Source organism: Fringilla coelebs (genome assembly GCF_963513975.1).
Source record: "Fringilla coelebs genome assembly, chromosome: 27".
Classification (NCBI taxonomy): Eukaryota; Metazoa; Chordata; class Aves; order Passeriformes; family Fringillidae; genus Fringilla; species Fringilla coelebs.
Window position 1 is genome coordinate 5,232,705 of NC_140053.1, and position 21,849 is coordinate 5,254,553.

Consider the following 21,849-nt stretch of genomic DNA (forward strand, 5'->3'; position numbering starts at 1 on the left):
TGGGGAACGCGCCTGCAGATCCCGAACCCCGCGGGTCCCACGCCCAGCCCAGCGCTCCTTGCCCGGACCGGGATCCCATTGCCGCTGGCACCGGGATCCCATTGCCGCTGGCACCGGGATCCCATTGCCGCTGGTACCGGGATCCCATTCCCGGCGGGACCGGAGCGGCGCCGGCTCTGGCGGGAGGCACCGGGCAGCCCCGGCCCCGCCGGGCTCTCGGCGACCTGCAGCGACACTCAGAGGCCGCTCCGCCGCCACCGCGGCTGCCGGGCCCGGCTCCGGCCGCGGAGAGCGGAGCCGCCCCCGGGGGGACCCTGTGGCCCAGGAGCTGCTGCCGGCAGCAGCGAGGAAAGCTCGGGCACGGCCCGGCCCGGCGCTAATGACCCAAATTCATTTTTATTCATTTGTACCTGTTTATGCCCTGCCCGGACCTGCGGCTGCCAATCCCACTCCCTCAGCAGAGAAGTCTCAAAAAAACCCCAAAATCTCCCGTGGGGACAGACCTGTCCCAAAAACCTGCCTGACCATCAGAGCACATTTAACCCGCTGTGGGAGCTGGTTGTGGGGGCTGATCACGGCTCTCCTCTCAAACCCATGGGGACAGTGACAGCCCAGCCTGGGCACCGCTGTCGCTGAGAATTCCCTTTGTCCATTAAAAGATCCCCCAGATCCACGCAGCAATTGTCAGCTTTTTAAGTTCAGTCTTATAAAGTATCAGCCAAAAGGGTTTAAAACCAGGCTCTACAATTTGAGAGGTTTTGGCCCTAATTTTAACACGCTTGGAGGTGCCTCAGAAAACCCCACAGTTCCAAAGGCAATTCCAGGGACTGATGTGCCACCAAACCTCCCTGATCCCACACAAGGCACCAAAGCTCTGCTGCATCATCCCTGCTCCTGGTCAGGTCCCCTCAGCCCCGAGCACAGGGACCTGCCAGCCTTGTCACACTGTCACATTGTCACCTGTGGGGTCAGGATCAGTTCTGTCCCCGCAGGGGGATGACAGCTGCAGCTGGACACGATCCCCAGCAGAGACACACGGGACAGAAGCTGCAGGAGGGCAGGGTTGGGTGGGATATTGGGAATGAGGAATTGTTCCTTGGCAGGGTGGGCAGGCCCTGGCACAGGGTGCCCAGAGCAGCTGGGGCTGCCCCTGGATCCCTGGCAGTGCCCAAGGCCAGGCTGGACACTGGGGCTGGAGCCCCCAGGGACAGTGGGAGGTGTCCCTGCCATGACAGGGGTGGCACTGGGTGGGTTTTAGGTGCCTTCCAACCCAAGCTCTCCCAGGATTCTGTGACTCCTCACCCATCTCCACCCCTGCCTCTGCCAGTCCCTGCTCCATCTCTGCTTCCATGAATGGATTTCCTTTCATCCACCCACAATTCACACCTAATTCAGCAAATCCCTTCCAAATGACACATCCCTGGGGAAAATGCCACTTCAGGGGCATCACAGTGAACTGGGCAGAGATGTCTAGGGAAGGATCTCAGGAACTAGAGTTAAAAAAAGGAGCCATTAAAGCTAGAAATGCACTTCTCTGCTGCCTGAGATGTAAGAGCAGAGCGAAACCCTTCACATTTTCCTGCCTTTGAGGGCAGGTTTCTTTCCTGCACCACCTGGTGTCCCAGGAGTTTCAGATGTAAAAATTCAAGATGTTGTATCAAAGACACCCTAAACCTCTTCCCCAGCCTTTTGAAGAATCTGGGCCTGGCCTGGTGCAGTGTGAGACTCCAACATGGCATAAGGGCTGGATCAGGAAAGGCTGGAGCAGTGAGAGGACATTTAATCCGTTTTTCACCATAATAACAGTGCTAATAATAATTATACATCCAGTGCACTAGAACTTGTTGTGCCAGGGTCATGTCACAATCCATAAGTCTTTTGTGATGCCACCTCAAATGTTCACATCTGGTGTCTCCAGAGTAGGTCCCCGAGGATGCTCAGGTGAGGGATGATCCCACCCTGCCTAAGTAAAGGAGCTGCACACAGCCCAGGATCAGCCCTGGTGGCTGAAGACACGAGACAGAGGTTTTTGAAAAAAAAATTCTTTATTGGAACTCATCTGAACATCAGATATACCTGGTGTTGGTTAGCAAGAACCGTTTGTACATTTGATATTGATGGTGCCAAAAACCCAAACAGCGACTGACTGGAGGAGATGGAAATTAAGAATAATAAAATAAAATAAAATAAAAGGTCGGAGAGGTCAAAATGTGAACAGAAAGGGGAAAAAATCAGCCAGTCTAAGAGTCAGCATGAAGGCAAAATATTTCCTGATAAAACAGAATCCTTTTACAAAATATAAATTTTGTAAGAAAAAGGTGGAGAGGGAAATAGAGACAGAGGGGAAAGGAAAAATAAAAATGAGCAGGACAGAGATGCAGAAGCTTACACTGCCCAAATGGCATTAAAACTTACTGGAAACCTCACCAGAAAATGGAACATGCTGGAACACACCACGCTCCACCCCCAGGACTCTGGGACCAGGAGGGAGCTGCCACTGGGCTGTCCCACCTCGCCTGGGGAACCAGAGCTCAGCGCTGCCGCAGCAGAGGCACAGCTGGAGCCGGCCCCGTGGCCACCTGCTCCTCCTACCAGCGCAGGTGGGGAGGGAGGGAACATTGAAATCTAAGTCTATCTTAAACAAGAGCATGCAAAGTCAGGCTCCAGGGAGAGCGGCGCCGTCCCCTTCGCCCAGAGCGGCCGGGGCTGCGCCGACGGCTCCAGCCCGCAGCGAAATCATCGCGGAGCTGCTTCCAGGGGGTCGGAGGCCTTGAGGATGGAAAAGAAACCAGCAGTCTGTACATTTTGGGCTCGTTTGGTTCAGTACAAATGGAATCGAGTTGGCTGCTCGGACACCGCCAGCACGTCTCCGATTTCGGGGCGGAGGAGATGAAACAAACTGGTTTTGGGCACCTACTGGTAACAAAACGCTGTCCCTGCTGAACTCTGCCGTCCCTCAGGAAGTGGAAAGCACATGTTTAGGTAGTGTAAGCCTTTTTCCTTTTATTTAGAATACCCTCTTTGTTTAAACAATATTCCCCCCCCAGATACAAAGTTCGGCCGGTAAAGATTACATGGAAACTGGAACACGCATCGTCTGGAATACAAGATGCACCGGATGAGGAAGTTTAAAAACTTTCCGAGCGAAAAGTAGAACAAAGAAGAAAAAAAAAAGTCTCCTAACATTTTCCCAAAGGTTTCACTCTCCTGTCACACACACTCTCCAAATGACAGCTAGCAAATTCAACTCTGCAAAGAGAAAACAGAGCCACGTCACTCGACAGGAGAGGGAACGAGGCTCAGGGACACGGCGGGGCCCGGCAGCGACTCCGGAGCTCTGCGGCCCCCAGGGAGGCCCCACTCACCTATGTCAACTTCTTGGCTTTGTTGTAGAGCGAATCCACTACTTTGCTCATGTTCTGAATCGTCTCAAGGGCAGCCTCGTAAGTTTTGTCTACGGGGGGTTCGTCGAAGATGATCAGGACACCCTCGCCCTGGTCAAGGATTCCTGTGGGCACAAGCTGCTGTGAGCACTGGGATGCTCGATGGATCACAGCTTCCAGGCAGCAGGAATTAGGGATCTACCCCAGGGAGATCTGCAGGGGCTGTGCAGGGTTTGGGAAGGGCTCACGTGTTGGGCTGAACTGGCTGATTTTGGTCAGGACTGCTTTAGCATTCCCAGAAAAAACTACATCCCAGAGAACAGCCTGAGAAGCCTCCCAGGAGAGGAGCATTGCTGTCCACTCCCTACCCCCTCCCTGCCTCCTCAGGCCCTGTGCCCAGCAGGGTGGCTCAGCACAGCTGCTTTATCCTGCAGCTGTGCCCAGGTGCCAGGGGCTGCCCCGCCCAGTGCTCTGTGCCCAGTGTGCTGCTCCCAGGCCTTCCCCTGGCTCAGCCATATCCAGCGACAACAGAACCAAGGGCACAGCTGCTTCCCTGAGGGGTTATTGGGGCAGCAGCCTGCTGTGGGCCCAGCCAAGCCACAGCACCCCACTGGGCCATGGGGTGTCCCCACAGAATGTTCTGGACACAAACAGCTGGGAAAGGTGACCACACCCCTGGGCAGCTCCAAGAGGGAGAGCCCAGCCTGGCCAGACAGCCCAGCTGGGGGTCCCACACTGTCCCTGGATGCTGTCACAGCAAAAGGGACCCAAGAGCATTTCTGAAATTAACCCTTGGGTTAGGGAAGGCAGATGGAGCAGCAGGAAGAGCATTCCTGTCACCCCTGACTGTCACCTGCACCCCTGACTGCCACCCCTGTCACCTGCACCCCTGACTGTCACTCCTGTCACCCCTGTCACCTGCACCCCTGCTGCCTGAGCAGGACCCCCAGGCTCAGAGGAGGAAGGGCACTGCAGCCACACTCGTGCAAACACGGGGCAGTCAGAGCTGAGGGATGCACTCACCATGAAACTTCTTGTCCAAGATCATCTGTGACAGTTTCCTTTCTACCTCAGCCTGAAATTGAAACAGAAAAATTAAAAGTCTCCCAGAACACATAAAACCACACGAATTTTGCTGCTGCACACTTGACAGCCCTGGTGGGACACGAGCACTGCTCAGCACCAGCTGCTCCTCCCTGAGCCTGGCTTGGACATCTCCACCTGCTGGAGATGCCTCAGGAAATTAGAGAGCAGCTGTTAATGAGGGAGCAGCAGGATGTCCCTTGGCCTACAGGTGACACTGTATCTGTCACTTCACACAGGCTTTACCTGTGGGGGTTCTGGAACTTTCTAACTCAGTTCAGCAAGGACAAGACAAGAGCTGGCCAAGTTCTATTTAATCCACCCAGCTGAGCTCCTGCCCAGCAGCAGGAAGGCCCACAGGAGGCAGCTCCTCTCTGGGCAGAGGGGCACAGAGCAGCTTTTAGTCTGAATATTAAGGATGTGTTAAACACCACAAGCTGGCCTGGGAACAGACTGTGTGCCAGTGGAGGTTTCGGTTGGATATTAGGGAAAATTTCTTCATGGAAAGCATTGTCCAGCCAGGGCAGAGGTGAAATCACCAGATTTAAGATTTGTGGATGTGGCACTTGGGGACATGGGTGGTACTGGCAGCGCTGGGGGAATATCTGAACTCAATGATCTCAGAGGCCTTTTCCAACCTGAATGATTCAGTGATTCTGTGAGCACAAAGGCTGAGCTCAGCTCACTTCCCAACCTCTGGCCTTAATGCCAGTACAAGACAACAGCACTGGGGTGCAACTGGCTGGGATTACAGGGGATTCTCCTAAAACTGAATCTGTCTGGGATTATCTGTAAAGCAGTTACTGCACAGTCAGTGTGACAGACACATCCCTAATGCCACTGCAGGGTGATTTGCTGGATCCTGGATCTTAAGGGTCTCAGTAAGGTTCCCCTGGGAACACTCGGGGATTAAACACAGGGCATGGGGGAAGACTGGGCTGGTCACAACAGAGCAGAGGAAAATCTGCCTCCAATAAAGAGCAGGAGCAAAGAGTAAAACCCATGGGGGAAGGGAACAGCACAGCCAAGTCTGGAGCACAGGAAGCCTCGATGCCTCCCAGGAGCTGCCTGGGTCAGAGTTTAGCTCCCAGCTGTGAGATTTGCCTGGAAATGCTATGGATCTCATGTGTCACCCTTCATGTTCAGTTCCCAGTGAGAAATGCCACTTAAGCCCAACTCCTGTGCCCTCTGAACACATGGCACTGATTTCTGGTGAGGTTCTTACCTTTGAGAGCTTGATGAGGCTGGATATGTGTTCAATCTATAAGAAAGAGCAACATTCAGTTAATCTTTAGCTTCACTCTGGACACACAACACAGAAGTTTGGGGCTCTGTCATGGACCTGCTCAAGGGCCTGGAAATGCTCTGGCCTAAATATCTCCAGTGGCTTTTTCCACTCTGCAGCTTCAGGTCCTTCAGGTTCCACATCTGATTTTAACTAAGATGGACTGGACCCCTAAAGCCATTTCACTGTGAAAGGTGAAATCTCTTCTCCAAGACTATGGCACAGAGGCCTTCAAAGCCAAATGCTGTCACCTTCAGGGTTAAAAGCCTGAAGGAGCATGAGAGAAACAGGTGGAAAGGGCAATGACTCGAATGTGGTTTTCCAAAGGTCTCTTCAGCCTCCTCCTCATGATTTAACATGATGAACCCTGAGCTCTGAAAGTGCTGAGCAGCTCAGAGTAAGAAGTGTTCATATGGGAACAATCCCCTCACCCCCAGCAGCAGGGACAGAGGGGCCAGCCCCTCCAGGTGCTGCTGGAAACATTTACCTGTACTCTGGAGAAGGGTTCAATGACTCTGATCAGGTTCTGTTCCAATAAATTATCATAAAGCTTGGCCAGGTGAGTGTTTATGATGGGGTCGTCCCTGAGCTCCACCTTGTAGTCTGTCAGAGCCTGTGGGGACACGGCAGGAGGAAATCATTCCCACAGCAACAGCTCCTCAAGCTCCTCTGAGGATGAGATCCCCTCCCAGCCCAGCCCCATGGCTAATCCAACCCCTAACTTAGCTAAAAGCCAGCAGGTCACCACAGGCCAGCAGCCTCTCCTCTCCACCCTGTGGGAGCTCAGGAGCCCCAGAGCACGACAGGATCGGACCCTGACATGGGAATCCTCTCCCTGAGCTCTGCAGCATTCCTGCTGAAACCAGGAAAAATTTTAGGAAGACACACATCCCAGTGAACAGCACCTAAAGGAAAACTGCTTCTGATTTGGCTCTCCAAAAAGAAAAAAAAAAAAAAAAAAAAAAAGGTAGAAAGGAAAAAAAATGGGTTCAAGCAAGTTTACCCCCCACGCACTGAAAACGCAACCAGTTGATTTTTGGGGGGTATGTCTTGATGCACTGTTGCCTTCCATCAATGTTTCCATGGTTTCCTGCTGTGGGATGTAACAGCTTCTACAACATTCCAAACCTGGCATTTCTGACTGGTTTTTGCTCAGCCAGGCCCCATCCTCTGTGTCCCTGACTCACCTTTTCAAAATCTGCCAGCGACCGGTTCTTGCTGGCCTGTGCCACGCATTTTAGTGCTTCTGTCTGTGGGGAAAGAGAACCAGAGCAGGTTATTTTCTTCTGGACTCTCCTCTCAGGGTGAATATGCCAACTGTGCAGTACCCTGGGAACGTGCTCAAACAGCAAACCAGGAATGTTCCTTGTCACTGCCACAGGCAGAGGGAGAGCAGCTGCTGAGGGGAGAAGAAGCCAGGCAGCTGCAGGACATGACCTGAAACATCTCCAGAGGGACAAAGCACCTGGGTGTGACAGCACCAGCTGCAGGCTAGGAGTGAGTTTGATGCTGATTTTAAGGCAAGTGTACATTTTGGCACTTGCTTGATGAACGTGGCCATTTTGGGCCCTCCAGCACAGGGAATTCTCTGCTGAATGATGGGCAGGGCAGCAGTTCCTATGGGCACCCCAGCACAGACAGCATCAGGGATGAGCCTTCTCTACACCCCATAACTGCTGAAATGAAGCAAAAGCCTCATCCCCAAAGAAGCCCATTACACCCCACAGTGGTAATCCCAGCAGGGAACAGCAGAACAGAGCCCAAGGCAGGGGGGACAGGACAAGGACAGCCTGGTGCCCCTGGTGCACAAGCCCCAGGCTGCTGCTGTCCCATCTTCTGGGACTGTCCCATGCAGAGCCAGGAGCTGGACTGGATGCTTGTGGTCCTTTCCAGCTGGGGATACTCCAGATTGTCCCCAGGGCTGCTCCCTCCCTGCTCCCCCAGCAGGAACTGCTGGTCAGGGCTGGCTCAAGGCACATCCTGGGCACAGCCAGGATCCCCTGCTCCAGGGAGGAGCCTCCAGCTGCCACTCAGGACAAAGGGATGAGGCAGGATTGGGGCTGCCCTTCCTGATCCAGGAGGGATATCCCCACGTCAGACCTTTGCTCACTGAGCTCTGCTAATTCCCAATCCCCTGTGGGAGGGGAGCAGCAGCTCCTGCGTCACAGCAAAGCCCAGGCTGAGCACAGCCCCTGAGGGCAGCAGGATCCCAGCCCCTGGCACATCTGGAGTGTGGCCCTGCACCTCCTACAAGCAGCCCTGAGTTTGAGGGTGGCCTTCTCAGGCTGGCAGGTTCACAGGGCAGAACAAGCAGGGGGTTTCACACCTTCCTGACTGCCTGGCTCCCACCTGCTGAGCTGCACTGCCAGGAATGGATTCTCAGCACTGCCTACAATGAAGTAAAAGCAGTAACTCAGATTTAAACACTGCAGCAGCTGCTGAAAGCAGGGACACAAGGAGCTGATGGCATCTGGCAGTTTGTAGCTGATGAAGAAGAGCAGAAGGAGAAAAACAGGGGAAATAAGCAAGCAGCCCAAATTCTCTGGTTGTGAAAGTCACTGTAAAACCCTTTGAAGGCAACCGACTTCTGGCAATGACTCATGGTAATTTAATCAGTTCTGGATCTCATTCAGGACACTCAGGAGAGATGGGTATTTTGGTACAAAAACAGCAAACTGTTTGACAAGAAGAATAAGGCAGCATTGAGGTAAGAGGAAGATAGAAAGGGTTAAGTTTCCATACCTGTCTTCCTGCATACCGCAGAGCAAGCTTCCCACTCACTAACGCTTGCACATCTTCTGGGCTGCAGACAGAGGGAAGGCAGCAGAGGATTTACACAGGAGCATGGTCAGCTTAAACCCCAGAGCACCTCAAAAATCCCCAACTGACAGCAAGGGACTACAACCCAAATATCACCACTTCAGGAGCATTGATCAGGGGATAAAGACACTGCTTGAGCCCACTAGTTCAGAGTCCCATCAACAAAAAGCCCTTCCCCTGGAAATGCAGGAAAAGTTCTTCCCAGAACCATCTGCCACCTACCTGTTGAGCATGATTTTGCACAGCAGCATGTATTTCAGAGCAGTGATGGCTTTGGGGTTGTCAATTGAATCATTGCCCTCAAATGCCTCATAAAAATATGAATAGGCTGTTTTCCAGTCCTTCTCTTCTGCTGCATGGATAATACCTGGGACAGGCACAAACAGGTTAATTCTGAGCATGACTGGGAGAGGACAGAACAATTTGGTTGTTCAGTGCTTTATCTATGACTGCAGCGAAGAGAAACCTTTCCTCTTGTGCCCCCCTTGCCTCATGTCTATCAGAAGAAAATCCACACCCTCTCTTACAAGGACATTTTTAGGCAGACAAGCTTGGGGCACTTCAGGTGAGTGCCTGCAAACTGGGTCAGGAACGATGTGTAATGGGCCAGGAGCACAGTGTGAGGCTGGAACTGCAGTACCTGGGGAGCTGATGGACCCTCCACCACTGGCAGCTTTCAAAACTGGGCTGAAAAGTGTCAGGAACAAAGCCACTGCAGCTGATGCCACCTGAGGCAGAACTGGTGATATCCTGAGGCCCCACTATTGTATTTGCAGGGTTCCTCATGGCAGGGAGGAATGATGAATCTGACTCCATGTTCTCAGAAGGCTAATTTATTATTTTCTGATACTATATTATATTAAAGAATACTAAATTATACTATACTAAAGAATACAGACAGGACACTTTCAGATGCTAAAAGATAATAATGAAAACTCGTGACTCTCTCCAGAGCCCTGACACAGCTTGGCCCTGACTGGCCAAAGAGTGAAAACAACTCACAGCAGAATGCAATGGAACAATCACCTGTGGGTGAACAACCTCCAAACACATTCCACAGCAGCACAACACAGGAGAAGCAAACGAAATAATTATTGTTTTCATTTTTTCTCTGAGACTTCTCAGCTTCCCAGGAGAAAAATCCTGGGCAAAGGGATTTTTCAGAAAATGTGAATGTGACAGCCCCACCAAGCACCCCTTCCCATGATTCTCTCAGAAAACACAAGTACCAGACAAGTGATGTGTCAGGACAGTGCTGGGTGCTGTCCTGGAGGCCTCACCTGACTGCATGTCCAGTGCTGCCTGCAGCTTGGGGGGACAGTAGATGGCATTGGCTGTAGTCCGGGCCGAGGTTAAGGCTGCTCTTGCTTTTGGCAGATTGCTCAGGGCATGGTAGGTCTTGCTCTCTAGGAGCTGCACTTCCACCAGCAGTGCCTTGTCATCCATCTTCTTCAACTCCCTAAGCAGCTGGGAGCCTGGCAGAGGGCAAGGACAGGACTGTGAGCTCCTCTGCATCATCAGCACGCACACAAACCATGCACAAAACATCCCCCCAAAGCCTCTCCAGGGGCACCCACCCTCCCCCAGCAGCCAGGGCATTCAGGGAGGGATGTGGGGCTCACACAATCTGTCCTTCCAAGAAAAACCCAGGGAGAGGGAATAATGGGGGGACAGTGGCAGTCCACAGCAGGAGGATGAAGCAGTTTTGTGTCAGAGGTGGGGTGTGGGCAACACAGTGCCCTGGAGGGGCTGGGCAGCTGGGATGGTCACCCTGCCCCTGTGCCCCCCTGGCAGCACGGAGCACTCTCAAGAAACTCCTGAGAACGTGGGATGAGGAAGGAATGATTTCACTCAGGACATCTGCAGGTCAGATTTAGGAGGCAGGAAGGGACAGCCTAAGAAATGCCAGGACAAGCTGCCACATGACAGCTTTGTGATCTCAGAATGAGCAATCCTAGAGAACTTGTCTCCTTCTTTCCCCCACTGAAGAGGGAACTTAGGGTGAGCAGAGATAAAATCATCCTCCTCCCTTGCTGTGATCAGGAGCTGATAACCAGAGCTGAAACTGCAGAACTGGGCAGAAACAGACAGATTCTCCCTGGAAACATCCCTGAGAGACTCTGCCTGCACCTACTCCCCATGGCCACAGCCACCTCCTCAGGCACACAGGAATGCTGGGCACAGCACTGACACCCTGACAGGCACCAGAGCCTGCCCTAGAGGTACTTCCCAACCCCCCAGGCTGTCCCACCACCAGCCAAGGGATTAAATTAATTAAGCACAGCTTTGGAGTGTGCCCTCTGATCACTTTAAACCTGAGTTCATTGCCTATTCCTATGCAAATGAGTTCTAATTCCATCCTGAATTCCATCAACTCAATATTCTGATGAGACACATGTCACCAGGGGATTCTGGACATGACACAGGCTCGTGCCACCACAGAGGTTAAGAAGTTCTGGGTCCCAGATGAGCAGTTCAGGCTGTGTCCATGCAGTTACCCCTCAGCCCTGGCAGAGCAGGCTGTGCAAACACTCCTCAGACAGCTTAAACCTCACAGCTTAAACCACACTGACACTTTAAACCTCACTTGAACCTTAAATCTCAATTACAGCACTGCAGTCATTTCCAAAATGAGCATTTTAAAAGCCCCAGGGGAGCTGTAGGAGGTCCTGCTTTACTCTGATTTGGGGCAGAGCAGGAGTTCACGGGTTCATTTCCATCCCTTGGGTGGTGCAGGGGCAAATTCTTAAAGCCACCCTAAGACCTTGGCTAATGACAGCCACAGAGGTTTTGCCATTTCCTGGTTTTACTGGGGCTGTGTTTAAGCAAACAGGAAAAAATCTCTTTTTTCCCTTCAGCCTCTGTGGCCACAGCAGAATATTCCAGCAGGTTCCAGCAGGAGCCAAACCTGCGGCCTTCAGCTGAATACAGCTCCCAAAATTATCTGCAATGAACAAATCAAAGAATCCCAGAGTGGGCTGAGTTGGAAGGGGCCTTAAAGCTCATCTCATTCCACTCTCAAATGGGCAGGGACACCTCCCAGGTTGCTCCAGACCCCACCCAAACTGGCCTTAGGCCCAGGTGAGATGGGTAAGGATGGTGAAACAGAGAGAACAAAGACACCTCCTAGAGCTGTCATCACCCAGCTACAGCAAAAGGTGCCAGAACTGCACCAGCACTGAGAAATTAAGACCCAAATCCTGCAAAACCTCTCAAGGAACATGAGACAGGTGCTGGCTTTCCTTGCCAGGAGGAAATGAAAAGCAAAGATTTACCACCACCTAGTGGAGCCTCACCTAGCTGCAGAGCTTCTTGGTACCTCTTGGTGTCAAAGTAGAGAGAGACCAGCCTCGCCTGGAGAACAGAAAAGGAACTGCTGTGAGGAAACCAGAACAGATTTGTTTTGTAAAATGAAGCTTTGTATTCTTCTCTGCACAAACTTCACTACATTAATCTGTATTTGTCACATTGTGTGGTCCAGTTGTGCAAGGCCTCCTGCACAAGGAGTAAAACCCTGCATTTTTAAAGAGAATTTCAGTGGAATTAATGCCCTCCCCTGACACAGAGAAAGATCTGAACAGCACACAAGTGCTCTACTTTCAGAGGTATTAAATGTGACAAGGGGATGATGCTGCTGCACATGTTTGGGGTGTGGCACCTACCTCCAGAGCCTGGCGTAGGAAAGTCCTTTTCTCTGATTTGGCCCACTCAATACACTCTAAACACAGGTCAACCTTAAAGGGAACAGAAAGAAGTAAGTCAATTCTAGACATTTTCTTTGTCAGTGCCCACCCCAAATGCCTCCCAACAACACCAGAGGTGTGAAATGGAGGCATTTGGGGTAGGCAGTAAAGCTCTCCCAGAGTTTAAACTCAAAGTCATGGTGTATTTTCAATAAAGAAAAATAAATTTTTTGTGCTTTAGGGCCTAGATAGATCAAGTAATCTGTATAAAGCAGCAGAGATGCTGGGCTCTGCTATGGGGGCCTCATCCATCATTTGAAAGCACAGCAAAGAAACTCAGAATCTTCCTGTGTTTTTCAGGCTGAGACTCCCTTGATGGATAAAGCAGAACTGCTCCAGCTCAGATATTACTGTATTTTATCTGCCCCATAACACACAGTAAGTCATCCTGTGGTGCCAGGCTCAAGAACTGCTCTTCCCAAAACCTCTGGATTGCAGCTCAACACTGCAGGCCTTGTCAGCTCCTCCTCACTGCTTATTAAACGTGAACATTTTACAAAAAGCCATTATGAAGTCTCAATTTATTACAGGGTGATAGCAGGAGCATTAGGAGCTGGAGAAATCTCCAATTTCACTGCTTTACTGGGCTCCTGGGAGCACTCTGGATGTGAGCTACCCTGAGGAAGCAGACAATCCTCTGAACATTTCTGAAAGGATTTGAGATTGATGCATCAAGGACCTCACAGGTTGATGTCATCTTTCCTTAAGGTTTTGGGTCTGGCTTCAGAATATACTCTAAAATTACTATTTTTACAGACTTTTTATTATTTCCATCACCATTACTCCAACCTGTTCCTCCTCTGCAACTGCATTTGAATGTTGTCCTTCACACCAAATTACCTTGAGAAAAGCCTGTAGCTGCTCATTTTCTCCAGACACTTTTGGGAGTTCTCCCTTCTCACCTGAACATCCCACCCCATTTCCCCTGACCTCATCTGTTAAAGAAACAGGGGGAAAACATTCTGTCACTATTCCTCACCCACAAGCCCCAAGGACTGAGCAGCAAACAAGTGACATTGCCTGGGTGACCTGCACTAGAGGATGACAGTTCCAATTTGGCTAATTTTGTGCTAATTTGGCTAATGAGAATGTCACCTGCCCCTCTCCAGCCTGCAGTCTGCCAGTCCCAGAGTGCAGTTTCAGGTGGGTTTTGTCCCTAACCTGCTGCTCAGACCCCTCCTGTGCCAGCACAGCCTGGAAGCACTCCCAAGGTGTTCTTGCCCTTATCCTGCTCCCAAAAATCCAACAATTGGGGGGAAAAAAGAAAAACTAAGACAACTGTATCCTATGGAGCTGATGAGAATGGAGTGAATCCTAACTGGGCACTGTCTCAGGTTTTCTGCTGGGGAGCTCACCCACTGAAGCAGCTGACACCTGGCAGCTGCCAAACCCCTTCCACTCCTGCTTCAGGAGTGACTTTTGTGTCTCTGTGCAGTGAAACAGCCACCACAGCTGTGTCCAGCTGCAATCCTGACCAGCTCCTGGACAGCCCCCCAGCACTGGCTCCTCCAGTTCTGTGCCATCCCACACCACCTCCACCATTCCTGCTCCAAGCTCCCTGGGCACACATTCCCAACACTGATCACACTACAAAATACTCCCAGTGCTGCACCTACAACCACTGAGGTTGGAAAAGCCCTCTAAGATCACTGAGTCCAACCACTCCCCCAGCACTGCAAAGGCTACCAGTGACCCCTGTCCCCAAGTGCCACATCCTTTAAAACGGGTTTTTAAATCCTTCCAGGGACAGGGACTCCACCACTGCCCTGGGCAGCTGTGCCAGCCCTGAACAACCCATTTAGTAAACGAATTTTCCCTAATATCCAATCTAAACAGCTCCTGGCACAACTTGAGGAAGCAAGAAGAATCTAAGACAAATGCCCATGGTGGGAATGACTCCTAAACTGCAGCAGGGAGAGACCTGCAGAAAAACATGGTTATAAATTCAATTATCTGATGTTTTATTTATAAAATACATCCAAATGCATTAAAACTCTGCTTCCTGACATGAATAATTCTTCAGTGAGAAGCAAACTAGGTCAGATAACGGTGTTGCAGGCTTTTGAGGAACAGCCTGGTGCTGGAGCTCAGCCTCACCTCCTGTCCTGTGGCTGCCTCCATGTCCAGGAAGAGGTCGAGCAGGGAGCGCACCAGGCGCGCAGCCTTGGCCTTGCTGATGGAGTTCAGGAAGGGCCTCACGTACTTCAGGAGTCCTCCCAGCTCTGCAAAAACCCCAAAACATCAGATGCACCCCCCCAGCCAAGAGCTGAGCCCAGCTGGGGCAGCCACACCACACATGGCATGCACAGCAGGATTTGTCACAGCAAACGTTTCCCAGGTGGTTTCTCAGCATCACCCAGAGAGCAGAGTGATAAATGTCACCTGCAGGGAGCCCTGGAGCAAACAGGGACTGCACAGGGACTGGGGGCTGCAGCCTCACCCCAGCACTGCCTGCCACTGCAGCTCCCCACTCACCACCAGCTGTAACTGCCCCACCACTAAAATGTAAGGATCTGTTAAATGCTCGGAGATTTTTCTATAAAATCAGGGAGGGAGTTTATCATTTAGGTGTGTTTTTATTAACTCACAGTTTCATGCTTTAATCTGCCCCACCTAGCCAAGCCCAGGATGTTGGATCCACCTTGGAAAATCATATTCCTTAACACTCCAACTCCACCTTTATCTGACCAGCTCTGTCCTCACTTAACTACATTTCTCTTCTAAGTCTCCTCATTAATTCACAGTTATAAAACCTGTCTTTATAAGAGGTGGAAAAAGGAAATGTCTTTTTTTTAATGGAGAAGCACTGAAGCTGTCATAGCCAGGGAGCAGAGGAATGTGGCAGTCACAGCAGAGCAGTTCCAGCACTCAGAGCCACTAAGGAATGTTGGACGTGGTGGAACTGCAGAGCACAAGTGAAAAGTCTCCTACAACAAACACCACGTGGTTTTGGGGAGGTCCTGGACAGGGCTGCTCCCAGTTTGGGAAGATGATCCTGCAGGGGCAGGGTTCAGTGCTGACTCATCAGCACCAGGTCTGCACACTGAAATCACAGCTCTCTGCCCCAGATTTCCAAGTCTCACCCAAATATCAGGTGGATCTCACACTACTGTGTTTACAAGGTTCCACAGAAAAGCAAAATCAAAACAAAGCTGGGAATGACTAATTCAAAACTCTTTTACACCAAACTGGTACTGAATCAAAACTAAAATAAGAGATTAGCTAATTTCATTTCAATTAGTATATGGAGGAGTATCAGGAGAAATTCAGTTTGGAAGGATTCCAATAAAAACAAATGTAAACAAGGGTTACTCTGCATTTCATTTAGCAGTAATGCAAAAGAATGCTAATGCTAATTGTTATAACAACATCTTATTAGTATCTAAAAATTATTCTTTGATATTTTTGATTTTTTTAAACCGATTTACTTGAAGTTTAATCAAGCCTGATACACCTCATTTCTGACACCCTTAACATGTGGAACTCACTTTTTTCAATCCCTCACAGTGATCACAGAATCCCAAAATGGTTTGGGTTGGAAGGGTCCTTAAACCCACCCAGTGCCACCCCTGCCATGGCAGGGACACCTCCCACTGTCCCAGGCTGCTCCAGCCCCAGTGTCCAGCCTGGCCTTGGGCACTGCCAGGGATCCAGGGGCAGCCCCAGCTGCTCTGGGCACCCTGTGCCAGGGCCTGCCCACCCTGCCAGGGAACAATTCCCATTCCCAATCTCCCATCCATCCCTGCCCTCTGGCAGTGGGAGCCATTCCCTGGGTCCTGTCCAAGTCCCTCTCCAGCTCCTGGAAGGTTTCTGAACATCCCAAAGTGCAGATTTATAACAAACAGAACTTAACTCAAGTGTGACCTCAGCTTGAATTCCCAAACTGCAGAGCAGGAGATCCTGAGCCCAGCAAAGCACCCAGACCCAGCACAAAAACACCACAGGGTGCTCTGTGCCACACCTGCTTCCAGAAAAGTTTCATTTTCTCTCTGCCAGAGCATAAACAGGAGGCTTTTTCCACACTTAAGGTGCAGCTACTTCCACACCTCAACTGCAACCTGCAGGCAGTCTTCAGTCTACAAGGAACCTGCTGCTCCAAGACTTTTCCCACAGCACCCAGTTCTGGGGTTTATTTAATCTCCAGTACAAGTCCTGGATGCAAATCCCAATCATTTTAATGCAAGGCAAATGCTTTGGTCTCATACACAGCAAACAAACAAGCACAGCCAATCCAACACATCAGTTGTGCACAGAGCTCCTCCCCAGCATCTGCTGGGGGCTGGGAAAGGTGGGCTCTGCATCTAATTGAGGCTCTCCAAGATCCATCAGCTCCCAAGCACTACCAGGAACCCTCCTCCTGTGCATCCTTGCCTCCCCCAGCTCCTCAGGACCAGTGGGATCAGTGCCCAACACACTCTTTCCCACAAGAACTGTAGAACAAAGAAGGAAAACTCCAGTGGAACACACTGCACTGTTTATCATCCACTGATGTGCTCCAGAGCTGCCCCAGAACTCCCCAGAAAGCAGATCCCAAGTCAACAGCTGGAATGCAGCTGTGCATTCTGCAAACTCCACATTCAGCCAGGCAGGCTCAAAGTTCCCACAGAAATTTCTCTCTCCTACCAACATAACCATCAACTATTTTTAGGATTTTATTTTTCTAAAGAAAATGCAATGCCTGGTAAAGGGGTGGGATTGACAGCTCTGCAGGAGTGATGAGCAGCAGCTCTGGAAATGAAGCCTGCAGCTCATCCTCAGGGAAGTGCTTCCACCAGCTAACACTGCACATATCCAAATTCCCAATCCCAGTTATTCCAACCCTACAGTTCTGTGAAATGCTATAAAAATCTGCAACTGTCACACAGAAAAGTAATCAATCTACAAATTTATCTGCTAGATAAAGATTAAGGATTGAAGGGGGTCACTTGTATCATTGTTATTTTTGTGAACAAAGGCTGCAGTTCAGTAGAGTCACAGAATCACAGAATGGTTTGGGTTGGAAGGGATCCTAAAGCCCATCCAGTGCTACCCCTGCCATGGCAGGGACCCCTCCCACTGTCCCAGGGACACCTCCCACTGTCCCAGGCTGCTCCAGCCCCAGTGTCCAGCCTGGCCTTGGGCACTGCCAGGGATCCAGGGGCAGCCCCAGCTGCTCTGGGCACCCTGTGCCAGGGCTGCCCACCCTGCCAGGGAACAATTCCCATTCCCAATAGCCCATCCAGCCCTGCCCTCTGGCAGTGGGAGCCATTCCCTGGGTCCTGCCCAAGTCCTTCTCCAGTTTCTGGAGCCCATTAAGGCACTGGAAGGTTTCTAAACATCCCAAAGTGTGGATTTAGAATAAACAAAACTTAATTTATCCACTTCCAGGGACAGTGCAGCCACCACCTCTTTGGCCACTGGAACCCCTCAAAGCTGTCCAAGAAGTTCCACAGGCAAAAACCAAACCTTGTGCAGTGAAAGCCACAGGATGAAATCCCAGTGTGTGCCCAGCACTGGGGGCAGCTGTACCTGGTGATGGTGCTGCTGCCCCTGACCTGTCACTCCTACCCAGAGAGGTGACAGGAGGGGAAGGGCCAGAGCCCTTCCCACAGCTCCAGCACCACCCTAAGCCAGGGCACCCTGTCCTTCATCCTCCAGCTCCACAGCTCCAGAAAACACCTCGAGGTCCTGCTGATGTCCCTCTGAGCTGAACACACACAAGTGGCTTCTGAATGACACTAAGTCATTTTCCTTCCCTCCAGAACACACTCTGCAGTTATTGGTACCTTTCATAGACCACAAATACATTCCATGTTTGCCCCCTCACAGCCCTGAGTTTGATGAGTTAACAGTGCTACTTTCAACTCCTCAGCCTTCCCCTTGAAAGAAAATAAATTTATCAATTACCACCCTCTAGGAAAACCCTGGAGCTCTTTATCCTTGTGCCAAAATTCAGCTTAAACTCAACCCTGCCCCAAGCTCTGCAGAGCTGAGGAGGCCACAAGAACTCTGCCCTCAGCTCTGCTCACCAGCAGCACATCCCACACTGACCTGAAGAGGCTCTGATTTCCCCCTTTTTACCCAAACACACACATCTCCCCTGCTGCAGGGCCCAGCCATGTTTGGTGATCTCTGCTGAGCAAACAGCAGGGTGCAAAGGGCACTGGCACAGCACAGACACCCACAGAGCTCCTGCCCTCAGCCAGGAAAGGGCACTGGCTCAGCAGCTTCCTCTGTCCTGCAGGAGCAGGAAAACCCCGTGCTGGAGGGGTTTATTTTTCCCCAGAGACCCTGAAAGCAGCCCCCAGCAGGAATCTGAGGTGGACACCTGAGTGAGGTGACAAGGACAGCACCTCTCAGGACCCACTGTCCCCAGCCCTGTCCAAGTGCCACCCACAGTGGGAGCAGGGCTGGAATGCTCATTCCAGCACAGAGCAGTGACACGGCCCAGCCCAACAGGAGTTTCCCAAGCCCAGTGGGACACCAAGGGACGTTTCACAATAGATACAAACTGACCTGGAGCCGTGGCTGGGCCCTCAGGAACTTTCCATGAGCCACTCTGAAGTCAGGCCTGGTGTCCCTTGCAGTGGGATGGAACCTGCTGCTGCTGCTGGGTGCTTTCCCCACCCCAGAGGAAACATTTCCACTGCCCAGGGCTGCAGCCCAAGCACAGAACACAGAGTGTCCTGAAACGCTCCAGGGGAAAGGCACAGCCCTAAACTGCTGAGTGCAAAACAACCAACTGCTGCCTGCAGCTCTCCAGGAAACAGGAGCAGACTCCAAATCATCACCAAACAGAGAACTCAACTCCATCCCTGTCCCCTCACACGCTCACAATAGAGGGACTGTCCCCTGCAGAGCTGGACAGGGGCTGCTGATGTAATGGCCAGCAGATAAATCAATTGATTGTGAAAGAAGCTGCTGGTGAGAAAATATTTCATGGGACAAACTTTCCCATTTAAAACTAAGCAGGAGACACCTCTCATCTCAAACAGAACAACTTAGCAAAACTTCAGTCACCCATACTGAAACAGCCCCACATCAAAGGCCACAGACTGAACTGTGCACTGTGTGGAACACTGGGCCAAGTTATATTTATTAATATTTATGTTCTTTATTTGGTTTTTAGTTTCTGTCCTGTCTCTGAGAGAACATGTCCTGCCAAAAGCTGTTTTTCCAGCTATCCCACTAAGTAAGGAGACTAAATGCACTGGCTGCAGGATCTCCTGCCTGTTACCTCAATTTCTGATTTCAGGCTCACCTTCTGCCTGCCCAGTCTTGGCCAGCAGTGACCCCAGCTCCAGGATGCTCTGCTCTTTGACTTGCACTGCTTCCTCATCATTTTCCTGGACATCACGTTTCACTGGGGAGAAAAAGAGCAGGAAAGTTGCCTTGAGTGGTGTTTGAGGTGAAAACCATCCCAGCTGCTCAGCTCCTGGATGTGTGCCCTGAGCAGGACCTGCTCCAACAGGCACCAGGGAGTTCAGCCCGGCCCAAGAGGTCTGGGAAGTTTAAATCCAGTGCAGGGAAGTTTGCAGGGCTCTGTCTGTGCTCCACAGGGGTTTTACCAGCCCACAGACCCCCCCCCCCGATCACTCCAGCTCCAGGTTTGAACAATCTCAGCTTGTCTGGCTGTGCAAGTGTCACTCACAACCAGCATCACCCACCAGAGCACACTGGAGCCAAGTAAGAGACATGTAATGGCATTTCTGGGGTTGGATACTCCACTCTGGGATTGCTGATGTCGCTGCTTTGTGTATTAAGCTGAGACCCCACGGACAAAGTGCAGCACGAGCAAAGCGAGGTGGGTACATCCCTCCCCACTCTGGTGTGACACCTCCTGCCAGCGCTGAGTCCTGGCAGTGCCACCACCTCTGCTCCAGGGAGTGACTCTGCCCCGAGGCAGATAAAGGGACAAGTGACAGCCAGCAGCACAACCCCAGTGTGCACAGCAGCAGCTCCGTGTGAGTTATCCACCACACAGCGCCCTTCCCTCCCTGCTGCCACCCCCAGCACAGGGAGCGGCTCCAACTTCCACACAAACAAAACCAAAACCCCGGCTCTAGGGCACCGCAACTGTGCCTCTCACCCCTGTAATTCCCTACTGAAAGTGAGGGAACCTTGCTCTAAAGGAGAAAAGCATCACAGGAACACTGTCTGGGCCATTCCTGATGCTCCCCACCCACACCAGGGGCTGAGTCCCGACCGAGCCCGACCCCGAGAGCGGCACCTCCTGCTGAGCAACGAGCAAACACTGCGGGACAAACGCAGCTCTGAGCGCCTGGCAGCACCGCCAGGTCCAACGGGGACACTCGGCAAACTTCTCCGACACAGCGGGGTGACAGCAGGGTGGCAGCATCTCCGCAGAGGTCACCAGGACCGAGACCTCCCGCTGTACCCAGCAGTCCCGAGCCCGCCCCAGCCCCACGCGGGGCCCACACCCCCTCCAGAGCCCGAGCCCCCCGGCAGCGCGGCCCGAAGGGGCCCGGCCTGGGAGAAGCGAGCCCCGAGGGAGCTTCGGACAGGAGCGGAGCTCGGCCGCGGCACCGGGAAACCTCCGCGGCTCCGTGCGGGTCAGCCCCGGCGGGACGGCAGCGCTGCGGGAGCGAACACCGGAGCGCTCCCGGCCTAGGGCACGGCCGGACCCGGCCGTGACACCGCGCCCCGAACCCGCCGCGAACCGCCCCGACCGAGAGCCGCGACACCCCGCGCTACCGGCACCGGCACGCGCCGATCGGGGATCCCGGACCGCCACGTTCATTCCAGCGGGACGGGAGGAGCGGCCGGCCCGGCTCCGGGGCTGCTCCGAGCGGCTCCGCGGACACGCGCCGGGCACCGGCCCCGCCGCCGGGCTCCCGGAGCGCGGCCCCCGCTCCGCCCCGCACCGACGGCTCCTGCCGCCCGTGCCCCCACGTGCGGGGGCCGCCGCCGGTGCCGTCCCGGCGCGGGGCAGCGCCGCGGGGCCGGGCCCAGGCCGCGCTCCCGCCCGGCGCGCACGGTGAGTCAGCAGCGGCGGCGGCGCGGGGCTCCGCGCGACGCGAGCGGCGGCGGGGCGCGGGCGGCGCGGGCGGCGGGCCGGCGCTCACCGATGGAGTGCAGGATGCCGATGGAGGCCTCGCGGTCGGTGGAGAGCAGGGACTGCGCGCGCTGCAGCTCCAGCACCGCCGCCGCCGCCATCTTGCCGCTCCTCCGCTTCGCCGCCAGCACGGAAGCGGCGCCGCGGCCACGCCCCTTCCGCGCGCGCGGCATGCTGGGAACTGCAGTCCCCGCGCGCGGGCGGCGGAACGAGCGGGGAGTGCGGAGGGGCGGGATTAGGGGGCGGGGTCTACTGAACTACGCCTGCGCAGAGGGTAGGGGGCGTGGTGACCGTTGGGGCGGGAAGGGGCGTGGCCTGATTATCTGCTTCGGCGGTTTGGGGTGGGCGTGGCCTGGTGCGGAGGCGCGGCCTGAAAAGGGCGGGGATGAGAGCGAGGCTGAGACGGTGACGTTAAGGGGCGGGGCTTTAGGCGGGGTCTGCGCCCGGCACGTCGCGAGGATGAAGGCGTGGTCTGGTATG

The 21,849-nt window shown here is 53.0% G+C and overlaps 1 protein-coding gene across 1 annotated transcript; it reads right to left on the reverse strand.

Moving 5' to 3' along the window:
* Positions 1–2,983: 2,983 nt before the first annotated feature.
* Positions 2,984–21,527, reverse strand: PSMD11 (proteasome 26S subunit, non-ATPase 11). Its single transcript, XM_084222027.1, has 14 exons — positions 21,380–21,527; positions 19,555–19,656; positions 14,412–14,536; positions 12,234–12,305; positions 11,868–11,925; positions 9,852–10,046; positions 8,794–8,938; positions 8,494–8,554; positions 6,939–7,001; positions 6,239–6,364; positions 5,692–5,727; positions 4,407–4,458; positions 3,366–3,508; positions 2,984–3,249 (listed from the first exon to the last, which is right to left on the reverse strand). Exons 1-13 carry the CDS (start codon positions 21,468–21,470, stop codon positions 3,366–3,368), a joined length of 1,269 nt encoding a protein of 422 aa, XP_084078153.1. The 5' UTR covers positions 21,471–21,527; the 3' UTR covers positions 2,984–3,249.
* Positions 21,528–21,849: the final 322 nt, after the last annotated feature.